This window comes from Echeneis naucrates, chromosome 18 (assembly GCF_900963305.1).
Source record: "Echeneis naucrates chromosome 18, fEcheNa1.1, whole genome shotgun sequence".
Lineage (NCBI taxonomy): Eukaryota > Metazoa > Chordata > Actinopteri > Carangiformes > Echeneidae > Echeneis > Echeneis naucrates.
In genome coordinates this window covers 218,896-241,224 of record NC_042528.1, presented here as the reverse complement: position 1 = coordinate 241,224, position 22,329 = coordinate 218,896, and the positions used below count along the sequence as shown (strand labels likewise).

The 22,329-nt window shown below is 50.1% G+C and overlaps 3 protein-coding genes across 7 annotated transcripts; all 3 read right to left on the bottom strand.

Annotated features, from left to right (window-relative positions):
• Positions 1–64: 64 nt before the first annotated feature.
• Positions 65–13,215, bottom strand: camta2 (calmodulin binding transcription activator 2). 5 transcript variants are annotated; one of them, XM_029526026.1, is made up of 26 exons: positions 12,877–13,124; positions 12,090–12,181; positions 11,716–11,819; positions 11,337–11,404; positions 11,123–11,258; positions 10,939–11,010; positions 10,591–10,738; positions 10,387–10,506; positions 10,084–10,300; positions 9,937–9,979; positions 8,917–9,867; positions 7,957–8,610; positions 7,523–7,649; positions 7,251–7,385; positions 4,923–5,086; positions 3,827–4,014; positions 3,674–3,752; positions 3,321–3,582; positions 3,036–3,245; positions 2,762–2,946; positions 2,456–2,637; positions 2,159–2,363; positions 1,854–1,925; positions 1,269–1,462; positions 976–1,050; positions 65–868 (listed from the first exon to the last, which is right to left on the bottom strand). In XM_029526026.1, exons 2-26 carry the CDS (start codon positions 12,121–12,123, stop codon positions 814–816), a joined length of 4,680 nt encoding a protein of 1,559 aa, XP_029381886.1. In that variant the 5' UTR covers positions 12,124–12,181; positions 12,877–13,124; the 3' UTR covers positions 65–813. The 5 variants fall into 5 exon arrangements, with proteins under 5 accessions (XP_029381886.1, XP_029381885.1, XP_029381883.1 ...); XM_029526025.1 differs by having other exon boundaries at positions 8,917–9,979; positions 13,092–13,215; XM_029526023.1 differs by having other exon boundaries at positions 8,917–9,979.
• A 1,022-nt stretch (positions 13,216–14,237) lies between these two features.
• LOC115058662 (stress-associated endoplasmic reticulum protein 1) lies at positions 14,238–17,324 on the bottom strand. The gene is made up of 3 exons (XM_029526099.1): positions 17,014–17,324; positions 15,589–15,664; positions 14,238–15,328 (listed from the first exon to the last, which is right to left on the bottom strand). Exons 1-3 carry the CDS (start codon positions 17,095–17,097, stop codon positions 15,288–15,290), a joined length of 201 nt encoding a protein of 66 aa, XP_029381959.1. The 5' UTR covers positions 17,098–17,324; the 3' UTR covers positions 14,238–15,287.
• Positions 17,325–18,432: 1,108 nt separating this feature from the next.
• LOC115058661 (C-type natriuretic peptide 2-like) lies at positions 18,433–19,691 on the bottom strand. The gene is made up of 2 exons (XM_029526098.1): positions 19,596–19,691; positions 18,433–18,741 (listed from the first exon to the last, which is right to left on the bottom strand). The coding sequence occupies exons 1-2, from the start codon at positions 19,689–19,691 to the stop codon at positions 18,433–18,435; spliced, it is 405 nt and encodes a 134-aa protein (XP_029381958.1).
• Positions 19,692–22,329: the final 2,638 nt, after the last annotated feature.

Genomic DNA, 22,329 nt, shown 5'->3' with positions numbered 1-22,329 from the left:
GAGACAGACAGGTACAGACAGAGAGAGAGAGAGAGAGAGAGACAGACAGGTAAAGGTAGAGACAGGTACAGAGAGAGAGAGAGAGAGAGAGACAGACAGGTAAAGACAGAGACGGGTACAGACTGAGAGAGACAGGGACAGACAGGTAACGTCAGACCGGTACAGACAGACAGGTAGTCAGACAGGTACAGCTGCTCTAACAGATCATGCTGTAATAAATAAACATCCATAGCTTCTAGAAATCTGTAGAATATATATTCCTCTTTTTCGGCGTATTTAAATAATCTGGAGCTTCCTTTTACTTCCACCTGGAACATTCAGGCCTCTACTTCCTCTCACCTGCACAGCAAAGGATTATGGGAGGAGGTGGTTTGTTTTGCCCTGAGCTTTGCCTCTCAGGAGGGATAAGTGATCCGTTCTCAGTCTGAGTTCCTGCTCCACCTGGGGGGTTTGTCTCCAAGTATCCCAGCATGCACCAGGCTCAGTAGGCTGTTGATTCAAATCATGAGATGACCTCTTTTTTATTCTGGTGAATTTACAACCGCCTGCTTCTGCGCAGACCGGCTGTCACACTGATCCAGCAGTGACATCACTTCCTGGATCACAGAGCTGAGTCAGACTCCTCTACATCCTGTGAGGCTCGACTCAGGGCGAGAACAACCCAACGACCAGCGCCTTTGAGGCAGGAGGGCGGAAAGTTTGGACATGGAGCTGCAGACATTTACATTCAACCAGGAGAGCAGCTCAGCAGATAGATGGATGAGACGTCAGGCCTCTCTGTCCGTTTGTCCTCCATGATGGACGTCAGCAGCTCTACGTGGTCAGTCCTCGTCTCTCCAGCTCTCTGCTCTGTTTCAGCTCTTTGATCCTGAGAAACATCAACACAAGTCTGACCTGTGTGGGTGTCAGCTGTGTGTCTGTGTGTGTGCATGCCACCTATGAGTGTGTCGGTGTGTGTGTGCGTGCGTGTGTCACCTGTGCCTGCAGCGTCTCAGGAACCTCATGATCTTCCTCGCAGCCTGGTCCTGTTTCTTGGTTAAGAACGATCCCCTGATGGAAAAATAATCGATGTCTGCTGTCAATCACTGATCTGAACTGGTTGGTGTGACATCATCAAAAAGCTCCATCAGTTCTGCCTGTGATGTGAATGGGGTCAGAGGTCAGCTGTTTCAAATCTCTAGAGCTCTGAAGCTCTCCATCTGCAGGTAAACCTACCAACCAGCTGACAGAGACGTAACCATGGTGACAGGTGTGTGTCCGGCTCTTACTTGATCTTGGGGTTGTGGCTGGCGGCACCACGCGGCGCCTGTTTGAGTCGCTCGTACTCTTTGTAGCTGCGGTAGTACTGCTGGATGAGGACCGCCGCACGGCGGCTCTGCTGGAAACGCTTCTGCTCATAGTAGGACCTGAACTTGGACTGGATCAAGATGGCTGCCTGGGTCATCTTCTTGTAGAGAGCGTACTGAGGGGACAGTCACACAGTTAGCGTGTACATACATACATACATACACACACATACACCTACACACACACAAAACAGGAAAGCACCTCGACACAGGAAAAGGAAGAGGAGAGCTGTGAGGCTGAATTCTCCCACTGTCAGTGAACACAACACGTAATTCTCACAGATGTTTAGACAGACTGATCAGAGTCGACTGTCCACAGACTTTACCAACTCTTCATCTTTCTGCGCACACATGCACGCACACACACACACACCTGACTACACATCACTACAGCTACTGTTCAGCCAGGTTACCTTCAGAGCTATCCATGTTAGCTAAGCAGAGAGAGAGACAGCAGGTTAGTTAAATGTTAGCAAAGCTTCAGGTCACACACGCACACGCACACACCTGTTTGTACTTCCTGTAGCACCTCTGGATGACAGCTGCAGCCATGTCCTGCTGCTCCTTCAACCTCCGACCCTGAAGACAAAAGGAGACATTTTAGTGTCAACCAGTCCTGAAGACACAAAATAACTGTTCAGAAGAAAACTTTAGGCTTAAAGTCAGGGACCAGGTCTGGACTGGACAGAACTGGACTGGACTGGACTGGGGGCCTAAAGTCAGGGACCAGGTCTGGACTGGACTGGGGGCCTAAAGTCAGGGACCAGGTCTGGACTGGACTGGGGGCCTAAAGTCAGGGACCAGGTCTGGACCTTGTATCTCCTGAAGGCGTTCTGGATGATTCTGGCGGCTTCGTACAGTTCTCTCTGCTCTCCGTCCGTCAGTGTCAGCAGTGCAAAGTCTCTCTCCATCTTCCCATTGGCTGAGGCATTCAGGAACTCTGCCCATGCTGCAGAGGAGGGTGGGCGGAGCCTCTGAAGGGCCAGCGCACTGAGAGGTGATGGGGGACAAACCCGCCTGTAGGTGGACACACGTTCTTATAGGTTAGATCTGCAGTCACATCACGATGCTGATCAGTGTTAGGGTCGTCCTTTTGGGGCGGGGCTTACCTTGGTGGGGAGTGTGTGTGCGTGTCGACTGTGTCCAGGTAGGTCGCCAGCCAAGTGTCCTGTATGGTGGGGTTGTTCCGTCTCTCTCTCAGTGGGGACTCTGCCCCCCGGGGGAATTCCTCTTGTTTTATTCGCTCTGGGGTTGCTTCGATGATCTGCTCTGCCAACGTTGCCATGTCAACCTGTGCAGGGGCAGGGAAACCATAGCAACAGGGACTCACTTTCCAACCTGCTTGAAGAGCAACGCAGTGGACTAAACCTCCGTAGGTGATGAGGCTCAGACCCGGACTTAGGACTCGTGTGTACCTGCAGCACCTCCTCCTCCAGGTACTCCTCCCCGCCTTCGTTCTCGTCGTTCTCACTGTAGCTCAGCAACTGCTCCTCGAACGCTGCAGCTGCATGCAACCGTCGACCGCCTGTTGTCTGTGTGTGGCTGGGTGAAGCACTCTCACAGTCCATGAGGTAAAGGGGGGAGTCTCTGAGATTCAAACCTGTGACCATGAAAAAGAACAAAAAAAACTATTATCATTTCAGTGACAGAACCTGGAGTCAAGCTGGGCACTCAGATTACCTGCGTTACCTGTGTTAGGCTCCTCCCCCCACATGGACACGGGAGGGAGGGAGATGGAGGAGGCAGAGGGAGGGGACACAGGCAGGGAGGAGGAAGAGGAAGGAGAGAAGGGAGAGGAAGGGGAGGTGTCCATGGGGGCAGGTCCACTGGAGTAGGCGGAGCTTGGAGAGGGGGAGGAGGGGTCACTGGGTGAAGGGAGGCTGCTGGAGGAGCTCAGACCTGCAGGAGGCAGAAGGGAGACATTACAGCCAATCCACAGTCAGAATGGTGTCATGTGAGCAGGTGAGCAGGTACCTGTGTCTGGACTGGTGGAAAGAGGAGATGGGGGCAGCTGTGGCGTGGCCAATGTGTGTGTGTGTGTGGGCAGTGCATGTATATGAGTGTTTGTGTGCTGTGTGTGCAGCTCCTCCAACGCCGTGGCGAGACGTGTGTGCCCTCGGGAGCGAGCAACAGCGAGCGGCAGACGTCCCAACGAATCAGGGATCCCCAGAGCCAGACTGTTCCAGCGGTACAGGAGCTCGGCCGCCCTCTGATGGCCCAGAGCACACGCCCACATCTGGAGCACAGGTGACAGGTAACAGACTGTTGGTGACATGTGACATGTTGGCGTCATTACTGTCGCTATGGTTACAGTGTATGTGTGTTACCAGCGGTGTGCAGGAGAAGTGGTCGACGTTCAGAGGATCGACTTCTTGTTCCAGGTCCAGACTGTCACTGTTAACACTCCTACAACACACACAGTCACATCAGGAGTGTGTGTATGTTTCTGTGCATGCGTGCGTGCGTGCGTGTGTGCGTACCTCCAGTGGATCAGAGTTCGGATCAGGTGTGTGTACCCCTGTGCAGCTGCCAGGTGGAGCAGTGTCATCCCGCGGTGACGGATGGAGTGATGAAGCCTCTCTCTTCCTCCTCCTCCCCCCCCCCATCGTCCAATCCTCATCATTCGCTCACAAACTCCCACAATCCTCCTCTCAAACCACTGAGAGGACTGACACAGAGACAGCAATATTACACAGCTGCGATGTCATCAGGACCACAGAGTGAACTGACCAATCACAGAGCTCCTCACTGCAGCAGTCTGTGTATGGATTATAATCAATCTCTTTGCTAAGTATTATTCACGCCCCCCCAACAAACACCATACACCCCCCTCCAGTCTTTCTCTCTGACCCTCTCCAATATGCCCCCCGTGGGTGAGCGAGGTTATCCATGAGTGGAAGCTGAGGGAGTGGGGGGCAGCCTGTGGAGAAACAGCTGTCAGTCATTAATGCTGCTTCAAGCACACTCAGACCACACCCATTTGTTTGGCTCTTTACTGTGTTACATTTAAATTGATTTTATCAAGTAGCCCGATCGATTGGCTGACTGATCGATCAGTTTGCTGTCCAGTCTCCACTGTTTCTCTGACTTGACTCTCGTGGTGAACACACATCTGGTCTTTGTCACCACAGTGTTTCCTGTGAGGATGTCATCACTCCGCCAGTCTGATGCTGCTGATGACATCACAGGTCATCACTTTCACTCATTTCGCAGCCTTTTTACGACCTTAGGTCCAGTGATGGTCAGTGAGAGTCCTGATATGAAGTGTTGTGGCTGTAATTGTTTTTAAGGTCAGCTCTGTCTGTCTCTGTCACTGAGTCTATTTTAACTCCAGGACTCTGCCAAACTCCCCATGATGTCAGAGCCCCCCCCCGTCGAGTCTCAGCAGCTCAGCAGAGGTCAGAATGCAGAAAGCGTTCAAAGGGATTTGTCATCCAGGTCTACAGGGAGCTGATCAGACCGATCATCTGCTGACCATCCTGTCTCAGCCCAACAACATCCAGTCTGGTCTGGTTACAGCTGTTGGCAGAGCCTCATATTGTTTAAACAGCCACTGTAATACTTGGTCACACTCACCTGGTCCTGGTCCTCAGGTAGGGCTGGGGGAGGGGGTGTGGCCAGCTGGTTGCCGTGATGCTGTTGATGTTGCTGTTGGTGGTTGTTGTCACGGGCGGCCATCTCTGCCATCCTACGCTCCATCTGCTCCAGCCGCTCCAGGATGGACATCCTGAACTGATTATCTGCAAACGAAGGACTAACAGAGTCAGTCTTCAAAGATGATCAACAAGACTCCAACAAGAAGCAGAACCAGAATGACCATCTTAAATTTGAGCCTCCCCATAGTTAATCTCGGCACATTCTGAGATTGAAGGAAAAGCTCTCTCATAATCAGCCTCTTCCACACAGACACACCTATCTTAAGTTAGATATAAGGACATAATACCTTCCTTCTAACCCGAACTGTTCAAGGTATGAGGACCAGACTGGAGCATGGACACATTGTTTAAACCAGAATTTGTCTATACAATAGAAAGACCCACAATGATATACACACACAGACACACACAGAGTTTCAAATGGAAACTATTTGACTTCAATCATCCTGCTGCCTGGCACTGTCAGTGTGGCAGGAAATAAAAGCAGACTCCCTAATATAGCCTGATACGCTGTGACCTGAAGCGCACACACATATACACACACACACACACATTGCGTATTTGGGGGGTTCCACACCTGGACTCAGACCAAGTCATGTGTGAACAGTTTGTTGGTCTGATGTAGCAGGAAGTGAAAAGTCAGTGATCACATGACCTGAGGTGACCTCAGGTGTCGGTGGGCAGATATCACAGATCATCTGCTGCTTCATCATGAAGAAAGTAGAACTTTGGTTTTAACTTGGGTTGGTTGCCATGGTGACACAGCTGCTCAGTTACCACAGCAACTACCTGAACACACACACACACACACTCTTGTCCTACCGTCCTGTTGATGTGAGTTGTCTTGCTGTTGTTGGTCCATCTTCTGTCCAAACATCCTCTCTCTGTCTCTCTCTCTCTCTCTCCCCCCCCTCTCTCTCCCCTTGTCCCTCCCTCTCTCTCTCTCCCCCCTTGTCTCTCCCGCCTTCCCCCTCTCTCTCTCTATTGCTGTGGGTGAGCACAGATGAAGAGCATTCTGGGTACATTATGATGTCACAGGATAAGTTAACACACATACACACAAGCTTAAAATGTGCAGTGATGACGAGGTGATGAGAGATTTCACACACACACACACACACACACACACACACACACACACACACACACACACACACACACACACACACACACACACTAACTAAGCGGTCGTGCAAGGATCAGTTGAAGTTAAACCCAGAGAGTGAGACATACAGAGCAGTGTGTTACTGGATGACTGAGCACAGCAGTGAGGCATCATGGAAATCCACAACATGGGGGGGGGGGGTCTTAACTGAGTGTGTGACATTCCTGGACCTGAGCCTGAAACCCCCAAAGTCCAGAGTCCAGAAACCAGAGAGACCAGAGAGAGAGACCAGAGAGAGAGAGAGAGACCAGAGAGAGGGAGAGACCAGAGAGAGGGAGAGACCAGAGAGAGAGAGAGACCAGAGAGAGAGAGAGACCAGAGAGAGCGAGAGAGACCAGAGAGAGCGAGAGACCAGAGAGCGAGATAGACCAGAGAGAGCGAGAGAGACCAGAGAGAGAGAGACCAGAGAGAGAGAGACCAGAGAGAGAGAGACCAGAGAGAGAGAGACCAGAGAGAGAGAGACCAGAGAGAGACCAGAGAGAGAGAGAGACCAGAGAGAGCGAAAGACCAGAGAGCGAGAGAGACCAGAGAGAGAGAGACCAGAGAGAGAGAGACCAGAGAGAGAGAGAGCCAGAGAGAGAGAGAGACCAGAGAGAGAGAGAGAGACCAGAGAGAGAGAGAGACCAGAGAGAGCGAGAGAGACCAGAGAGCGAGAGAGACCAGAGAGAGACCAGAGAGAGACCAGAGAGAGACCAGAGAGAGACCAGAGAGAGACCAGAGAGAGCGAGAGAGACCAGAGAGAGAGAGAGAGACCAGAGAGAGAGAGACCAGAGAGAGAGCGAGACCAGAGAGAGAGCGAGACCAGAGAGAGAGCGAGACCAGAGAGAGAGACCAGAGAGAGAGACCAGAGAGAGGGAGAGACCAGAGAGAGAGAGAGACCAGAGAGAGCGAGAGACCAGAGAGAGCGAGAGACCAGAGAGAGCGAGAGGACAGAGAGAGAGAGAGACCAGAGAGAGCGAGAGAGAGACCAGAGAGAGAGAGAGAGACCAGAGAGAGAGAGAGAGACCAGAGAGAGAGAGACACCAGAGAGAGAGAGAGAGAGACCAGAGAGAGAGAGACCAAAGGGGGGGGGCAGAGTCTGACCGTCCAATGAGAGCCAGTCGAGCTGAGAGCTGGGCAGGGAGCTGGCGTTCCTCGCTCGATACTCAAACAGGACTGAAGAAGAAACTGAACCTCCAGACTCCAGAACCTGCAGACACACCAGACCAGCCTCATGGGCTGAAAGAGCAGAGAGACTCCCGGTCAGTCCAGCTCCCCGTCTACACTAGACAGTCCAATCATCATCATCCTCCTCATACAGAAGACATCAAACCAGGTGTGAACCTCAGTTTGTCGATTCAGGTTGTGTGTGTTACCTGGGCAGTAGCAGCGCAGGACTCCTGGCTGGATCAGGGATGCAGGGACGGTGCTCTGATCAAAAACACACGAGTATCGGCCTGACAGTTCACTCCACGGTCCTGTGATCAGCACCTTAACTCCTCCCTGGGGGGGCAGAGGGGGTTGGGGTTATGATGGAATATGACTATGCCGATGCCTAATCAATTACATTTTTACAAGAGTAAAACAGTTTGTTGGTGAAGCTTGACCTTTGACCTCTAATCTCTCCAAAAACTCAGAGTGAAGGCGGCCTCTAACAGTCAAAGTGCTGTCCTCTAGTGGACAGAAAGCCTGACTGCAGCTGACAACATCTCACCTGATCACCTGATCCTTTGATCACTAGTAATCGCTGATCAAAATGATGGCCCGTTATTGTTCATTGGTGGCTTTATGACTCAATAATGGTGATTACCTCGGGATAGGACCACTCTGGAGAGAAGTCAGTGATGGAGGCAAGGCGGGTGGAGGAGGAGGGCAGTGGGTGAGGGAAGGGGAGGAAAGAGGAAGAGGGTGATGGCTGGGGAGGCACCATGTATCGGACCCCAACTGGGAATACGGCTAGGTTTGGCGTGGCGGTGACAGGCTGCGCTGCCTCAGGATTGGTCTCCTCTGTGATGAGGTCAGAGATGAGGTCAGGAAACTGGCTGTCGAAGGAGATATCAAGCTCCTCCCCTCCCCGTTCGCAGGTTTCTGCCTCCTCATCTAGGTGTGTGTCCATACAAGTGTTCTCTGAGTCATAGTCCTGCCTCGTCTCCTCCTTCACCTGAATGGTTGGTATCTCCAGGTGAGTGGTAGCCATGGTGACCGCAACGGGAGTGGACGCCGCATTAGCTTTAATGTTGGCAAAGTGGGACAGTAATAATTGAGGTGAGGCTGAAGCCTCAGGGGGAGAAAGGTGATTGTAGGACCGCCTGAGGGCTGCCTGCTGCTGTCCATCAACCCGTCGCTGCATCTGACTGGCTGGTGGGGTGGGAGGAGCTGCTGAGTCCTGACAAACCAGAAGCAGTGAAGCGGCGCTGGTTCTTTTCTGTTGGTGTGGCGACGAGGCGGCTGAGGCGTGACTCGCCTGAACAATACCGGAAGAAAGAAATGACACCATCAGTCATGAGTCAAAGGTCAGAACAGAGGAGGTGGCTAAATGGCTTGGACAGATGCTGAAAGGACGGTGGTGCCTTTAGGAAGTCTGGGGAATATCCTTTGTTTGTTTTGTTGCTGTTTCACTGACATCTTATCTGATCAGAAACAAATTTGATCAGTTGCTCAACAGCTCATCGTCGATGATTAATGAAGACTTAAACAGTCACAATTCAGAGAAATTTAAGGCAACACCTCCAAGTCTCTGTTGATGCTTCATTAATATAAATTTACTTGCCTGCAACAGAGCCAGTTTGGTGGGGGGAGCACTGCCTTCATCATCATCTTCCTCCTCACCATCCTCATCACCGGCAGCATCAATCTCTCTTCCTTCCTTCACCTCCTCCTCTTCCTTCCTTGCCTTTTCCACCTCCCTCCCTCCCTCCGACTCGCCCAAAGCTCCCAGGTCCAGGCAGAGGGGCAGGAAGGGTGGGGCCACGGTGGATGTGGGACATAGAGAAAGGGAGAGTGGGGGGGGTAGCGCAGATGAGGGTGGGGAGGAAGATAAAGAGGGGGAGGAGAGGGGGTGGGCAGACTCTCTCCTGTCTGCTTCCGAGGAAGAGGAGAGAGAGGAGAGAGAGGAAGGAGGGGACACGGAGGAGGGAGGGGTGGAGGTGGGGGATAGGGAGAGAGCGAGAGAGGGGGAAGACAGAGGTGAGGAGGAGCAGAGGACGGGGGAGGGAGCAGAGGAGGAGGGAGGTGGGCCGCCGTATGTCTGGCCCTGTTTCGGGGAGTTGAGGAATGAGTCTGGGTCAAAGGCAGGGAGGAGGGAAGGGGGAGGCAGAGGTGGTGAAGGGGAAGACGGGGGAGATGAAGGGGAGGCAGCCACAGGGGGAGGAGGGGGGGAGCAGAGGGAGGTGTTTGAGGAGGAAGGGGTGAGGAGCAGCCCTCCAATGACAGGTGAGGGGAGGAGGGTGAGGGAGAGTGTTGCCATGCTGTGTGCCTGTACAGGGGGAGGGGGGAGGGAGGGGGGTACAGGTGAGGACAACGACAACGGAGGGGAGGGGGAGGGAGGCTTGCTGGCAGGTGGAGGGAGAGCAGAGGAGAGTAGTAACTGGCCGGATTGGGTTAGTGACAGGCTTCTCCCTTGCCCCGCCTCCTCTCCTCTGGCTCCGCCTACAACTCCTCCGCCCTGCCCCGCTCTTCCTCCAGGGAGTGTAGTGGTTGTTGCCATGACGATCACAGCATTCTGAGGGAGCGCCACTGTTGTCAGGTTACTGTGGCAGTCACTGTAGAAAGTGTTGCTGTGGTTACTCACAGTGATGGTCGCCCTGTGGGGCTGAGGTGGAGATGAAGTGGAGCTGTAAAACAAAGAATATGGTGTGACATGTGAACACACACTCACAGAAGACAGTGATGTCATGTGACATCATGATGGCGCCTCAGACACATCAGGCGGACTTACGTGGAGGAAGGACAGGGAGACGACACCGGGCTGCTCTGAGCCTGGAGGTGAGGCGATTTGGCTTCTCCCACACCTCCCCCCGCCCCTCGACTTGCGCACCGAGCCTCTGAGGACAGGGGAGAGGGGGAGGGCCGGCAGGTGGAGGAGGGCAGTTTGGGGGAGATGATGCGATGCTTGGTGCTGTTACAGCGATGGGGAATGTTCACTCCTGTAGACACTACACACACACACACACACAGAGGAAGAGGGCATTAGTCACCGTCAGAGGAGTCACAGTGATGTCACAGGATGGTGTGCTGGTACCTTGGGCTGTGTTACACAGACAGGTGTGTGTACGAGGCTGTGGTTTGGTTCTCTGTCGGTCCAGAATGTGTTGAACCAGCTCCTCAATACTGAAATCACCTGAACACTTCATACTGTGGACTGACACACACACACACAATGGAATGTCAACGCACAGTCAACACACCCCATCAACATACAAACACGCACGGATGTGTGTCGTACACATGGGCTTCAGCTGGTTCAGTAGGTCATCTCGGCTCCACCTCACACTGTCATGGCGGTCGGCCACCGCACAAAGAAATGGACTGCATTTCCCAGATTCCTCCAGGGATGGCACATTCAGGTAGTGAACCAGCACAATGTCTGGGTTCTGTCTCAGAAACACACAATGAAAGGGTGAAAATTCATGTGCTGTTGTATTTACAGCAGTGTCTGTCAGATCTGATGTTTCCCTGAGAGTCTCAATGCAGATTAGAAAGTTTTACAGCAAAGACCAAAGGAAGATGATACTGGGGCTAGGTGTGTGTGTGTGTGTGTGTGTGTGGGGGGGGGGGGGGGGGGGGGGCGTACCTGCAGCAGCCAGTAGCATCGTCTGTGGAATGTTGGCACAATGGAGGAATGGACGTAGCAGCCATACAGGCACTGAAACAGCAGGTTAGCATGATTTAGCATCAACTACACAACAGACTCAGACACATATAACTGACACTAAAAGACATAGTGTGTGACTATCCAGGGACAGTGTACTGCAGACCTCCATGCCCTGGACCTTCAGCTTCATGTGGTCCTCTCTCGTGGTCTTTCCATCCTTCCTTTTCTTCCAGCAGTATCCGTCCTTCCTGTACTTCACCTTCTTCCTGTTGTAGAGGATGATGCTGCCATTCTTCGGCCTAAGAGACAGAGCACAGAGTCATGACAGCTAGAGAGTGACTCCCTGAGCATCGCCTGGCAGGTGAGTTTGTGCGTACCTGATCTCCAGGGAGCAGGAAAGCCACTCATCATGTCGGTCAAATGATATCAGGTAGGAGGCGATCTCCTGCAGGACAGAACAGCTCAGTGTTAAGGGCCTTTCTCTTCAAAATAAAAGCCCTAACTTTCAGAAGTGTAAATGCAGACCCAAGTAGTTGAACCAGACAATGAAAAAAACTATATTGAAAAACATTTCTAAAGAAATAAAAGTAAACTTTTTTTCTAATCAAATTGATGCTTCACTTCCTAACATCATCAATGTTATTAATAACAGCAGCATTTAGCAGCATCAATAATAGAGCAGACATCAGATCAGGTGTGATCCGCAGCTGAGTTTTGTTGACTCTGGACTGAGGCCTGGCATCAATCGTCTCTCACCTCGTTCGTGTTCCACCTCAGACGCTCATTAGGTAGATTGGATGAACGAGGGAGACACTCCAGCAGCTTGTTAGGAAGAAAGACCTTCCTCTGTCCTTTATTTTCTGCAGACATAGACAGGTTTAATGTTCACAGTGAGGAGACCTGACAGGAGCAGGTCCAAGTCCAGGTCTGGAGACTGCCAACATGCTGAGGCTGAATGAGTCTAAGGTCACAGCTGCTCTTTGTGTCGCAATCCCAAAATTACCTCCATTTCAAAAGGTTTAATGCAGGAACCTTAACCTGGGCAGTCAACACCTTGCGGTTACCGTGACAACCGCTGTCTGTGTGCAGGAATGATAAACTTTACAGTGTCTGGTGGGTGCAGAACTAACCTGTCTCCGGGGAAACCATGTCCTTGTTGCTCATGGTGACAAGTCCATGCAGGATGAAACTCACACTGTGCACAACCTCCCACACTGCTCCGCTATACACACAAACACAATGAATCAATCCTACAATCAATATGAAACAACAACATGTCTCTCACACACACACCTTCAATTGCTCCCTGTTGCTTGGCAACAGTTGAATTTGCACCCACTTTAAATGGAAAAAGTCTGTGTGTGTTACATAACACTGATTTTTACATGCTACCACAGAACTCCATCACTGTCCCTGGTTTTAGTAACACACCTCAGTTATACACCACAAACACTCAGTGACTCACATTAGCCTGTTAACTAGAGAAGATGCTGATTAAAATGAACTGGTCCGTCTCCAAACAGCCTGCAAAGGTGTCTTCGAACACCACAGGAAATAAATCCATCAAAAATATTTCAGAATAATCTCTGTTGCTGCTTTAGTAGTCTAATGTTGTAATACTGACAATTTTGTCTCCGTTTCCATCCACCCACACATAAACACAGTCTCACTCCCCGCAGGCCTGACTGAGACCGCGGACTCGCCTAACTGCGGTGGCCGCCTCTCGAGGCTCCTGTCCCGCCTACAGGAGCTCAGCTCAGCCGCTCTCTGGGCGCTAATGACCTTTGTCATCATTCATTTTCAGCACAACGCTAATGTCCGTCACACTGCGCCATGCTCTGCTGAATTAACAGGACGAGTATCATTTATTTGTCAATGAATAACACCAACGTTTGCTTGTTTATCTGCTCAGCTAACCTGCTAACGTTATCCACAGAGGCTAGCCCGCATAAGCAGCGACCAAACAGCTCCGAGAGCCGGCCTGTGAGGCTGTACCTCCGGGTTAAAACGGCCCAGTCCGGGTCGGTCAGCGGGCATTAAGCCCTGGAGGCTCCCGGTTCACAGAGCCGGTCCAACCTGCAGCAGACGGCCGCCGACAGAGCTGCTCAGTCAGTCTGTTAAAGCCTCTTTACCTTCCGCCTTCGGCACGACCGCCATCTTCTTCTGCTCTGACGTCACTGCGTAGTAACGGGGGAGGGGCTATCGTGTCCAGGACCCGGGACAACCGAGTCCCGGTCCCGGTCCCGGATCCGGGGATCCACTCACTCTCAGACAGTCGGAACTGAGTGACGTCACCTGTCGGTTTCTAATGCGCCGTCTTAAAGTTACATTTTTAATTTTCCCGTCGCCATCTTTGTTTTTTAAATAAGTGCACTGAGTGGGTGGCCCGTCTGTCAATTACTCAGTAGCCCCGCCCTCTAAATGAACATCATGTCTTTCAGACTGAGACCAGAAACTCATCAGGGAGGAGGAGGGACATTTTCCCATAGACTTCAACACAGTCTGGCATCTGGCTACAGCCTTTGAAGTCGTCCCTTCACTGGCTGTAGCCATTAATACCCTTCAGTCCAGAGACCAGGTCTGTCTAACAGGTGGAGTCTTTGTGAGCCCACATTTCCCATGATTCATTGCATCAGTGACCAAAGACCTCCGTAGAGCAGCATCACCCGTGACCTCCAGATGATGTCACAGCGTTACCTGAGCTGCATCTGCCCTGAACAGGAAGGTCAGCATCACCTGAGACCAGGACTGGACTGGACTGGACTGGTCCCTCTCGTGTACAGAGGGTATCTGAAAACGTTTGAGTATTTTGACCAGTTGGTTCGATGACCATGATCACAGAACAACCATCACTGACTGGACGTCTGTCCAGATCTGTAATCATCATCTACTTAATTTATACAAAGGGTGAAATGTTTCAAACTGTAGCAAATTCATCTTGAATATATTACAGGTTCACTTTTTCAACTTAATTTTTATACAAATACGTCAGTTTGTAGCAATGAACTTATGAATGTGAACTCAAAAATATTCTTTCAATTAAAATGGGTGGTATTCTGTTGTCCACTGACAGAGTGTTTGATCTCCAGGTTCTCTCCTATCCAAGAGCTGAAGTATGAATTAATGAATGTCTGTTCTTCTTCCTCCGCATTTAGAATCAAACAAGCTTTCCTCATGAATAAAGAGACTCTTGAAATCAAGATCTCAGTCTAGTGGAGTCCACGTTGTGTTGAACAGTGAGACAAGAAACCAATGAAGGACACATCAGGAGGCGCATACAGAAAATATTTGTGGTTTATTTTGTATAAAAGCAGAGCAGGTGGTCCAGCAGGTTTTTTGCTGAGCTTTGAACCACCGACTGCTGCAGCCTCCCAAAAACTAAACCAGCAACTGCTTCAAAACCTGCAGCCCCTAGCAGAAATGCTGCTGGTCCGATGCTGGAATTCTCCTCTGATCAAACCTGAACCTGGGGCCAATCATTTCCTCCAGAACAAAGACCGGATTCTTCCTGACCAATAGGATACTGGAGGAAAGGTGTTCACAATAAAACGATTTAAAACGGACTTGGTTCCTCATTAAATACAAATCCTGTCACATAAAGTTTGTCCATTTTTCCTTATTTTTAACTCTTCATGTTATGTTGAAGGGAGCAGATTGTTTGCTGTTCTTGCTCAGATCAGCCTGCAGTGGCTTCATCACACTGAATTAGAAGCTTCAGTACCTTGTTAATGTTAATGAGTGACCAACAACACTCAACCCTTCTTGGAGGTTTTTCACATTAAAAACCCTCCTATTAAGGTTAGACTAATATGTGTACATTCTGGAGGTGTTGAGTTCCACGTCTCACTGACTGTATAAAGACAGCCGAGTGGACCTGTCCCAAATACACTTAATTAGACCGTTAGCCTGACCAATATCCAGAGGACATTTGCAGGATTTGTATCTAATGAGATAAAAACCAGAGCATTGTCCACTTCAAGTACAGACTGTGCCCCAGACCAGCAGAGACCAGACGAGACCTGCAGAATATTTCATAGTCCAAGATTAAAAAAAAAAAAATCAGGTGGACAATTTCTTCAGACTCAGGAAGAAGACTTAAGACTTCAACAATAATTAATAACCATTATCAGTTCAGCTGATCAGCTTCATCAGCAGTGAAGAAAGTAAAAAAGGGAGGGGGGATTACAGTAAGAAGAAAAACAAGCTCAGATTCAAACTCCACAGGAACAAGTGTGTAGCTGGATGTGTGGGTGTGTTTGTGGTGGGCAGGGCCATAACGGTGACACGCCCCTTCCATGTGACAGGCTCAGCAACAAGGTCAAAGGTCATCACATGCCCTGTCTGATGCTCTGGATGATCTGGAAGATGGCTGTAGAATAACAACAGCCACAGTGAGTGTCACAGGAACTATCTGATGGACATGACCTGGACCTGCAGGATGGAGGCCCTCCAGTCCCTCTGGCCCCTGAGCCTGTGTCCTGGAGACCGGCCCCACCTACAGGTCTACAGGACAGGTAAACCTTGACCAGATCACATGTTTCTCTGTGTATATAAATCTTCAGATGGAATGACAATAAAGTAAATGTGGATCTGAATCTGGTCTCTAAAAGACTTACAGGTCCAACTCACCTGATCCACAAACCACAAAGACGAAGAGTGCGAGCAGCCACGGCCCCACGGGAGATTTTTCATCGTTTACCGGCCGCTGGAAACACACAGACAGGGATCAGTTAGCTCAGTCAGCAGCTTGTTGACACTGATCAACGAAAAACTAACTTCACATTTTAAAGATAAGACGTAAATCCACGAGACGAGACACAAAGTGACAACTATGGACTGAGGGAGGGACACTCTGCTGATGATACTAAATGTCTCTGAGCTCACAGCTGCTGATCATCAGACTAGACTGAGACATCTGAAGCGGGACAGACAACTATCCAATGCCACTCATTCAGACAGTGTCCCCCTGTCCCTGTGTCCATTTCGGTTGTTTACAACATTTATTTGACTGGACAGAGCACAAAAGCTGCCGACTAACCCAAATAAAAGACACGTCATACAGGGAAGATAACAAAGAGGGGACAGGGAGACGGAGGAGGAGACAGGGAGACAGAGGAGGACACAGGGGAGGAGACAGTGAGACAGAGGAGGACACAGAGGAGGGGACAGAGGAGGACACAGAGGAGGAGACAGGGAGACAGAGGAGGACACAGAGGAGGAGACACAGGAGGACACAGAGGAGGACACAGAGGAGGAGACACAGGAGGACACAGAGGAGGACACAGAGGAGGAGACAGGGAGACAGAGGAGGACACAGAGGAGGAGACAGGGAGACAGAGGAGGACACAGAGGAGGAGACAGGGACACAGAGGAGGACACAGAGGAGGACACAGAGGAGGAGACAGAGGAGGAGACGGGGAGACAGAGGAGGACACAGAGGAGGAGACAGGGAGACAGAGGAGGACACAGAGGAGGAGACAGAGGAGGACACAGAGGAGGAGACAGGGACACAGAGGAGGACACAGAGGAGGAGACAGGGACACAGAGGAGGACACAGAGGAGGACACAGAGGAGGAGACAGAGGAGGGGACGGGGAGACAGAGGAGGACACAGAGGAGGAGACAGAGGAGGAGACAGAGGAGGGGACAGGGAGACACAGGAGGACACAGAGGAGGACACAGAGGAGGACACAGAGGAGGACACAGAGGAGGACACAGAGGAGGGGACGGGGAGACACAGGAGGACACAGAGGAGGACACAGAGGAGGACACAGAGGAGGACACAGAGGAGGAGACACAGGAGGACACAGAGGAGGTGACAGGGACAAACGGACAGTGGTCTGAACTGGATCTATATGGACCTTTAGGGACAAGTTAAATGAATATTCTCTTCTGTGACAGTGACGTCATCTCCTGGCCGTCCGCAGCCGTCTTTCAGATCTCACCGTAAATCTGACGGATCGGCTCAGTTAGTCCAGAAGGTCTTTGACCGACCGGCTCTGATCCGGTTTGGACAAACAGCACACACAGAGACATGAGGACGGACAGACAGTACCGATGTCTTCTGGACGTGTCCCCGCTGTGTGATCGTTTTACTGTGCCGTTCGTTCGCCACTTTCATCCGCTGCACCGCCGACATGTTTTCAGCCACCGGTCCGGACCAGGAGGACGGAGAGAGGGGACACCCAGGAGGACAACCAGGTGGGTGGGGGGGCAAGAAGGCGCCGGTGAAGCTGTGTTGCGGGTGGAAGGAGAGTTTGAACCGGGAGAGCCTCCGGGGTGACGAGTCTGGATGGATGCTAACGGTTAGCTTGCTGCTAAATGAAGCTGCTGGCGGGGTCACGTGACCTGGGACCGCCTCACTGCTGCGCTCTAGTGGCGGGAAGAAACCTGTTCGTCCAAAACCACTTTTAAATAAAGCTTTTTTTGAAATGTCTTATTTTGGAAGGTCTTCATCCGCTCATCCATTTATTCATCCGTTCATTTTTAACCCTCAACATGTCGGTCTCCTCTCTGGAGCTTCTTCAAACGGATAAATATTCTGCTGATCAGGGAGAGGAACTGAGACACACACACTCACACACACTCAGGCACACACACACACACTCAGACACACACTCACACACACTCACACACACTCACACACACACACACACAGACACAGACACACTCACACACACACTCGGACACAATCAGACATACTCAGACACGCACACACACACACACTCAGACACACTTAGACACACTCACACACACACTCACACCCACACACACACACTCACACACACTCAGACACACTTAGACACACTCACACCCACACACACACACTCACACACACTCAGACACACTCACACCCACACACACACATTCACACACACTCACACACACTTAGACACACTCACTCACACACACACACACACACACACACACACACTCACAGACACTTAGACACACTCACACCCACACACACACATTCACACTCACTCACACACACACACACACACCCACACACACTCACACACACTCAGACACTCACAGACACTCACAGACACATAAACGTGAAAACAGCAGAGGTTGTTGTATTTTCCGTTTTATTTACGACAGTCAGACAGCAGCTGTTCCACTGACACACTCACACATACATAAGTTTAACATGTGGTCGTCTCACACACAGACAGTTTGCTGCTGGCTGCGCTTTAACCAGGGGTCAGAGGTCAGATGTCATCGGTAGGATCCATCTACCTGGGTCTTTCTCACTAAAGCAGGTGAACTTTTCCTTTGAATTAGTCTGAAGTTCCAACATGGACGTCATGCGTGGTCATTTCAGGGTTACCTACAGTGACATCACAAAGGTCAGCCGTACAATGATGCAATGTTGCGCAGGAGCAGTTGGGACTTTCTCCATTTTTTGTGGTTACCGTAGCAACAGACACTTTGGAGGGCAGAGGTCACCATGGTAACCAAACACACATCTCTAACAGCCCAATCCACTTATAGAACCAATGCGGTCCATCTTCATCCCGAAGCATCCTCTTCCTCCCACCATCGACTTCCGGCTCCGCCTCCTCATCTTTGCCTGTCGCCGCAGGAAGTCCAGGAAGAACCGAGGGACCGTCTCCTGTTTGTCAACCAATCCCCCCACAGCACTGTGACTCAAAGCCCTTCCATTGGAGGGAGATGGAGAGGGGGCGGGGCGTCCGGCTGAGCCCTCAGTGATGTCATCAGATGTGGGTGGGGCCAAGATGAGGGAAGAGAGACGAGAGCCGAACAGAGAATTTAACACCTGAAGAGAGAGACAGAACAGAGTTAAAGGACCACCTGTCTTACTCTCTGCCTGTCTGTCTGTCCGTCCATCCGTCTGTCTGGACTGGATCTGTTAGGGCGAGAGACGTGATGATGATGATGATGATGATGATGAAGATGAGGATTATGATGATGATAATGATAGTGATGAAGATGATGAAGAAGATGATGATGATGATGATAATGATAGTGATGAAGATGATGATGATGATGAAGAAGATGATGATGATGATAATGATAGTGATGAAGATGATGAAGATGATGATGAAGATGATGATGATGATGATGGTGATGAAGATGATGATGATAGTAATAATGATAATGATGATGATGATGGTGATGATGAAGATGATAGTGATGAAGATGATGATGAAGATGATGATGATGATGTCGATGATGATGATGATGATGATGATGATGATAATGATAGTAATAATGATGATGATGATGGTGATGATGAAGATGATGATGATGATGATGATGATGATAGTGATGAAGGTGATGATGATGATGATGATGATGATGATAGTGATGAAGATGATGAAGATGATGATGAAGATGATGATGATGACGATGATGATGATGATGAAGATGATGAAGATGATGATGATGGTGATGATGGTGATGATGAAGATGATAGTGATGAAGATGATGAAGATGATGATGATGATGATGATGATGAAGATGATGATGATAATGATAGTGATGAAGATGATGAAGATGATGATGAAGATGATGATGATGATGATGATGATGATGAAGATGATGATGATGATGATGATGATGATGTTGATGAAGATGATGATGATGATGATGAAGATGTCCTCCACAGACCTGTTTGTCGTCTTGTGACGGTCTTGATTCCACAGTGACGTTGAGGGAGAGGAGGAGGAGCACAACAAGAGAGGATGTCGAAGATGAGGAGGCCATCTTTCTTTGGAGGAAGAAGAAGGACAGATTAAATGATCCGACCATCATCCAGTTCCTTTGTTAGGACTCAGCTTTCTTCCATCTACACAATATTCCAAAGATCAGAAACTTCCTGTCTGAAGAGGAAGCAGAAAATCTATTTCCTGTTTGTTCCCTCCAGACTGACTCAGGACGTCCCAACAGTTCTCTGCTGCAGGAATATTAACAGGAAGCAGAATTTCTCCTGTTAGCTGCTCTTCATCAGCTCCCAGTAAAGTTCAGAACAGAATTTAAAATCCTCATCAGATCTCAGAGTTCAGAGTTCAGAGGTCCTGATGGTCCCAGGAGGTCAGGGGTCAGCAGGATGTTTGAGCTGTCAGGCTCCTCTCCTGTTGAACCGAGTATCGGTCCGGGGGTTCTGACTACAGTGATCTCTGGATCTGGATCAGCCTTAATTATCCTGTAGTGACGCTGCTATGGGCACCTGGACTGATTAAGTTTGTCCTGTCTGTCTCTCTCTCCATCTGAGTCAATCAAATTAAATTGATGAATTTATACGTAAGCAGATTAAATTATGTGTAAAGTTTGGAAAGTGAACTTACTGTCGGAGGAAATTATCCCAACAGACTCCAGAAGATCCTGCTGGTCGTCACGTTTCAGAGTATTTCTCCAATAAAAATGATTGATTTAAAATGATTATTGGTGTCAGACGATCTCGTTTCGGCTCATAGAGTCGGAATATTTTTTGTTTGGTCTGTCCTGTATGAGGACGGGTCTGAGGCTGACCAGCAGCCGACGCTTATAAACCACCGAGCACTGTGATGTCACACATTCTTACGCCTGTCTCTCTTAACAACGGTCTCAGGCACACACACACCGACTCACACATACAAACACACACAGACACACACCCTTCCATTCGCTTGTCATTCGTAAAAAAATGTAATTAATTTACAGGATATGAAGTCCTGGAGGAAGCTGAAATGGTCCTTGGAGCAGTTCCAGGATTCCCGATGTGTGATCGGGGTCAGTGGGAAGGTCACTGCTGTCCTCCGGGAGATTCCAGCTTCTCAAGGACACACAAGATGGTCAGGAGGAGACTTGGAGCTAAGGTTCCTGAAGGTTCCTGCAGACCTCGAGGGGATTCAGGGTCTTTTTTGAGGGCAGCGTGCAGCATCTTTCCTGTCGCTATGGTTACCTGCAGGCAAACACACCTGGAGATCTGAATTCAAGAGTTCTGTCTAAATATCATATAATCAATATCATCCTACAGCCAATCAGAGCCCAGAATTCTGTCAGTACTGAAAACTCATGACCTCTGACCTCAGCCATCCTGCCTCCTCGTAAACCGTCACCACGGTGACTGGGTTGTCGACGGCAACTATTTCCTATGGATGGAGGAGGGGCTAAAAAGGTTTCACATGGTTGAAGGATATGTGTGTGTGTGTGTGTATTTAATGACCCCCCGCCGTCTTTGTTCCAGTCAGACAAAGTCCCACCCCCCATTCAACATCCAACGTCACCAACTCTACACATAAAAAACACGCACACACACACACACAACCACACACATAATAGCTCATCAATCACCTTATTAGAGAGAAAGAGGTCACTGATCACAACACAAGTTATCATCCTGTATGTGCGTGTGGTGACGCACACAACATTCCTGCTGCCCCACAGCAACACACATTTTGCCAGCAACTTCCTCACAAACTGACTTAAAGCAGACTTTTTCAGATTTTGAGGGTTGACAGTTTCTCCAATAGAGTCACTGTGGTCCGCATGGAGGAGTCTCCAGGTAGGATCCTTTGGACGTCCAAGGTCCTCGACGTGCACCAGAAGTCATTACAGAGATCCCAGAAGTCCCTCAGAAGGTTCGTGGAGGCCTTGAGGGCTTCCTGCATCTGGACTTTCACACACTGGAGACTAAAACAGGTGAATGGAGGCAAAACCAAAACTGTGAGCGAAAAGAGAAGCTGCAGAGACAGGTTAATGTGACCACATGACCACAGGGTCACAAGGTCACAGGGTCACATGGCCACAAGGTCACAGGGTCACATGACCACATGACCACACAGGGTCACAGGGTCACACGGTCACATTACCACAGGGTCACATGGCCATAGGACCACAGGGTCACAGGTCACATGGCCACAAGGTCACAGGGTCACATGACCACACAGGGTCACAGGGTCACAGGTCACACGGTCACATTACCACAGGGTCACATGGCCATAGGACCACAGGGTCACAGGTCACATGACCACACAGGGTCACAGGGTCACAGGTCACAGGAGGCTGAATTTGTGGTGTTCCAGGAGGCTGCTCATCACCAGGCAACATGCTGCTTCACCACAAACTGTCAGCACTGACGTCAACACTGAGTGTGTCTCCATGTGTGTGAGTCTGTGTGTGCGCGTGGGTACTTTTGTGTTTCTGATCTCTGACAGTCACACAATTAAGACTCAGTTGTGTTTGTGTCTCTTCTTGATGATGTCATCCCCTCTCACAGAGCTTCATTCAGAAATACAGTGACATCATGACGACATCACTGCGCCAGCAGCTGACTGACTGAACAGATATGGACTGAAAACAGGTTGTAACACAAAGCCTCATGGGAAGTGTAGTTAAGAACTTTGATGAGTGACGACCAGAC

Excerpts from the sequence above, each read along its gene's own strand:
- camta2 (XM_029526025.1), bottom strand. The coding sequence starts at position 12,123 with ATGAGCAACAAGGACATGGTTTCCCCGGAGACAG. Across the intron at positions 3,246-3,320 it reads TTCCACCAGTCCAGACACAG|GTCTGAGCTCCTCCAGCAGC; the intron begins GTACCTGCTCAC and ends TGCCTCCTGCAG. Across the intron at positions 869-975 it reads CTGAGACGCTGCAGGCACAG|GATCAAAGAGCTGAAACAGA; the intron begins GTGACACACGCA and ends GATGTTTCTCAG.
- LOC115058662 (XM_029526099.1), bottom strand. The coding sequence starts at position 17,097 with ATGTCGGCGGTGCAGCGGATGAAAGTGGCGAACGAACGGCACAGTAAA. Across the intron at positions 15,665-17,013 it reads GACACGTCCAGAAGACATCG|CGGCCGGTAAACGATGAAAA; the intron begins GTACTGTCTGTC and ends GTGTGTTTCCAG. Across the intron at positions 15,329-15,588 it reads CTTTGTGGTTTGTGGATCAG|CCATCTTCCAGATCATCCAG; the intron begins GTGAGTTGGACC and ends GTTATTCTACAG.
- LOC115058661 (XM_029526098.1), bottom strand. The coding sequence starts at position 19,691 with ATGGCCTCCTCATCTTCGACATCCTCTCTTGTTGTGCTCCTCCTCCTC. Across the intron at positions 18,742-19,595 it reads CGTCACAAGACGACAAACAG|GTGTTAAATTCTCTGTTCGG; the intron begins GTCTGTGGAGGA and ends CTCTCTCTTCAG.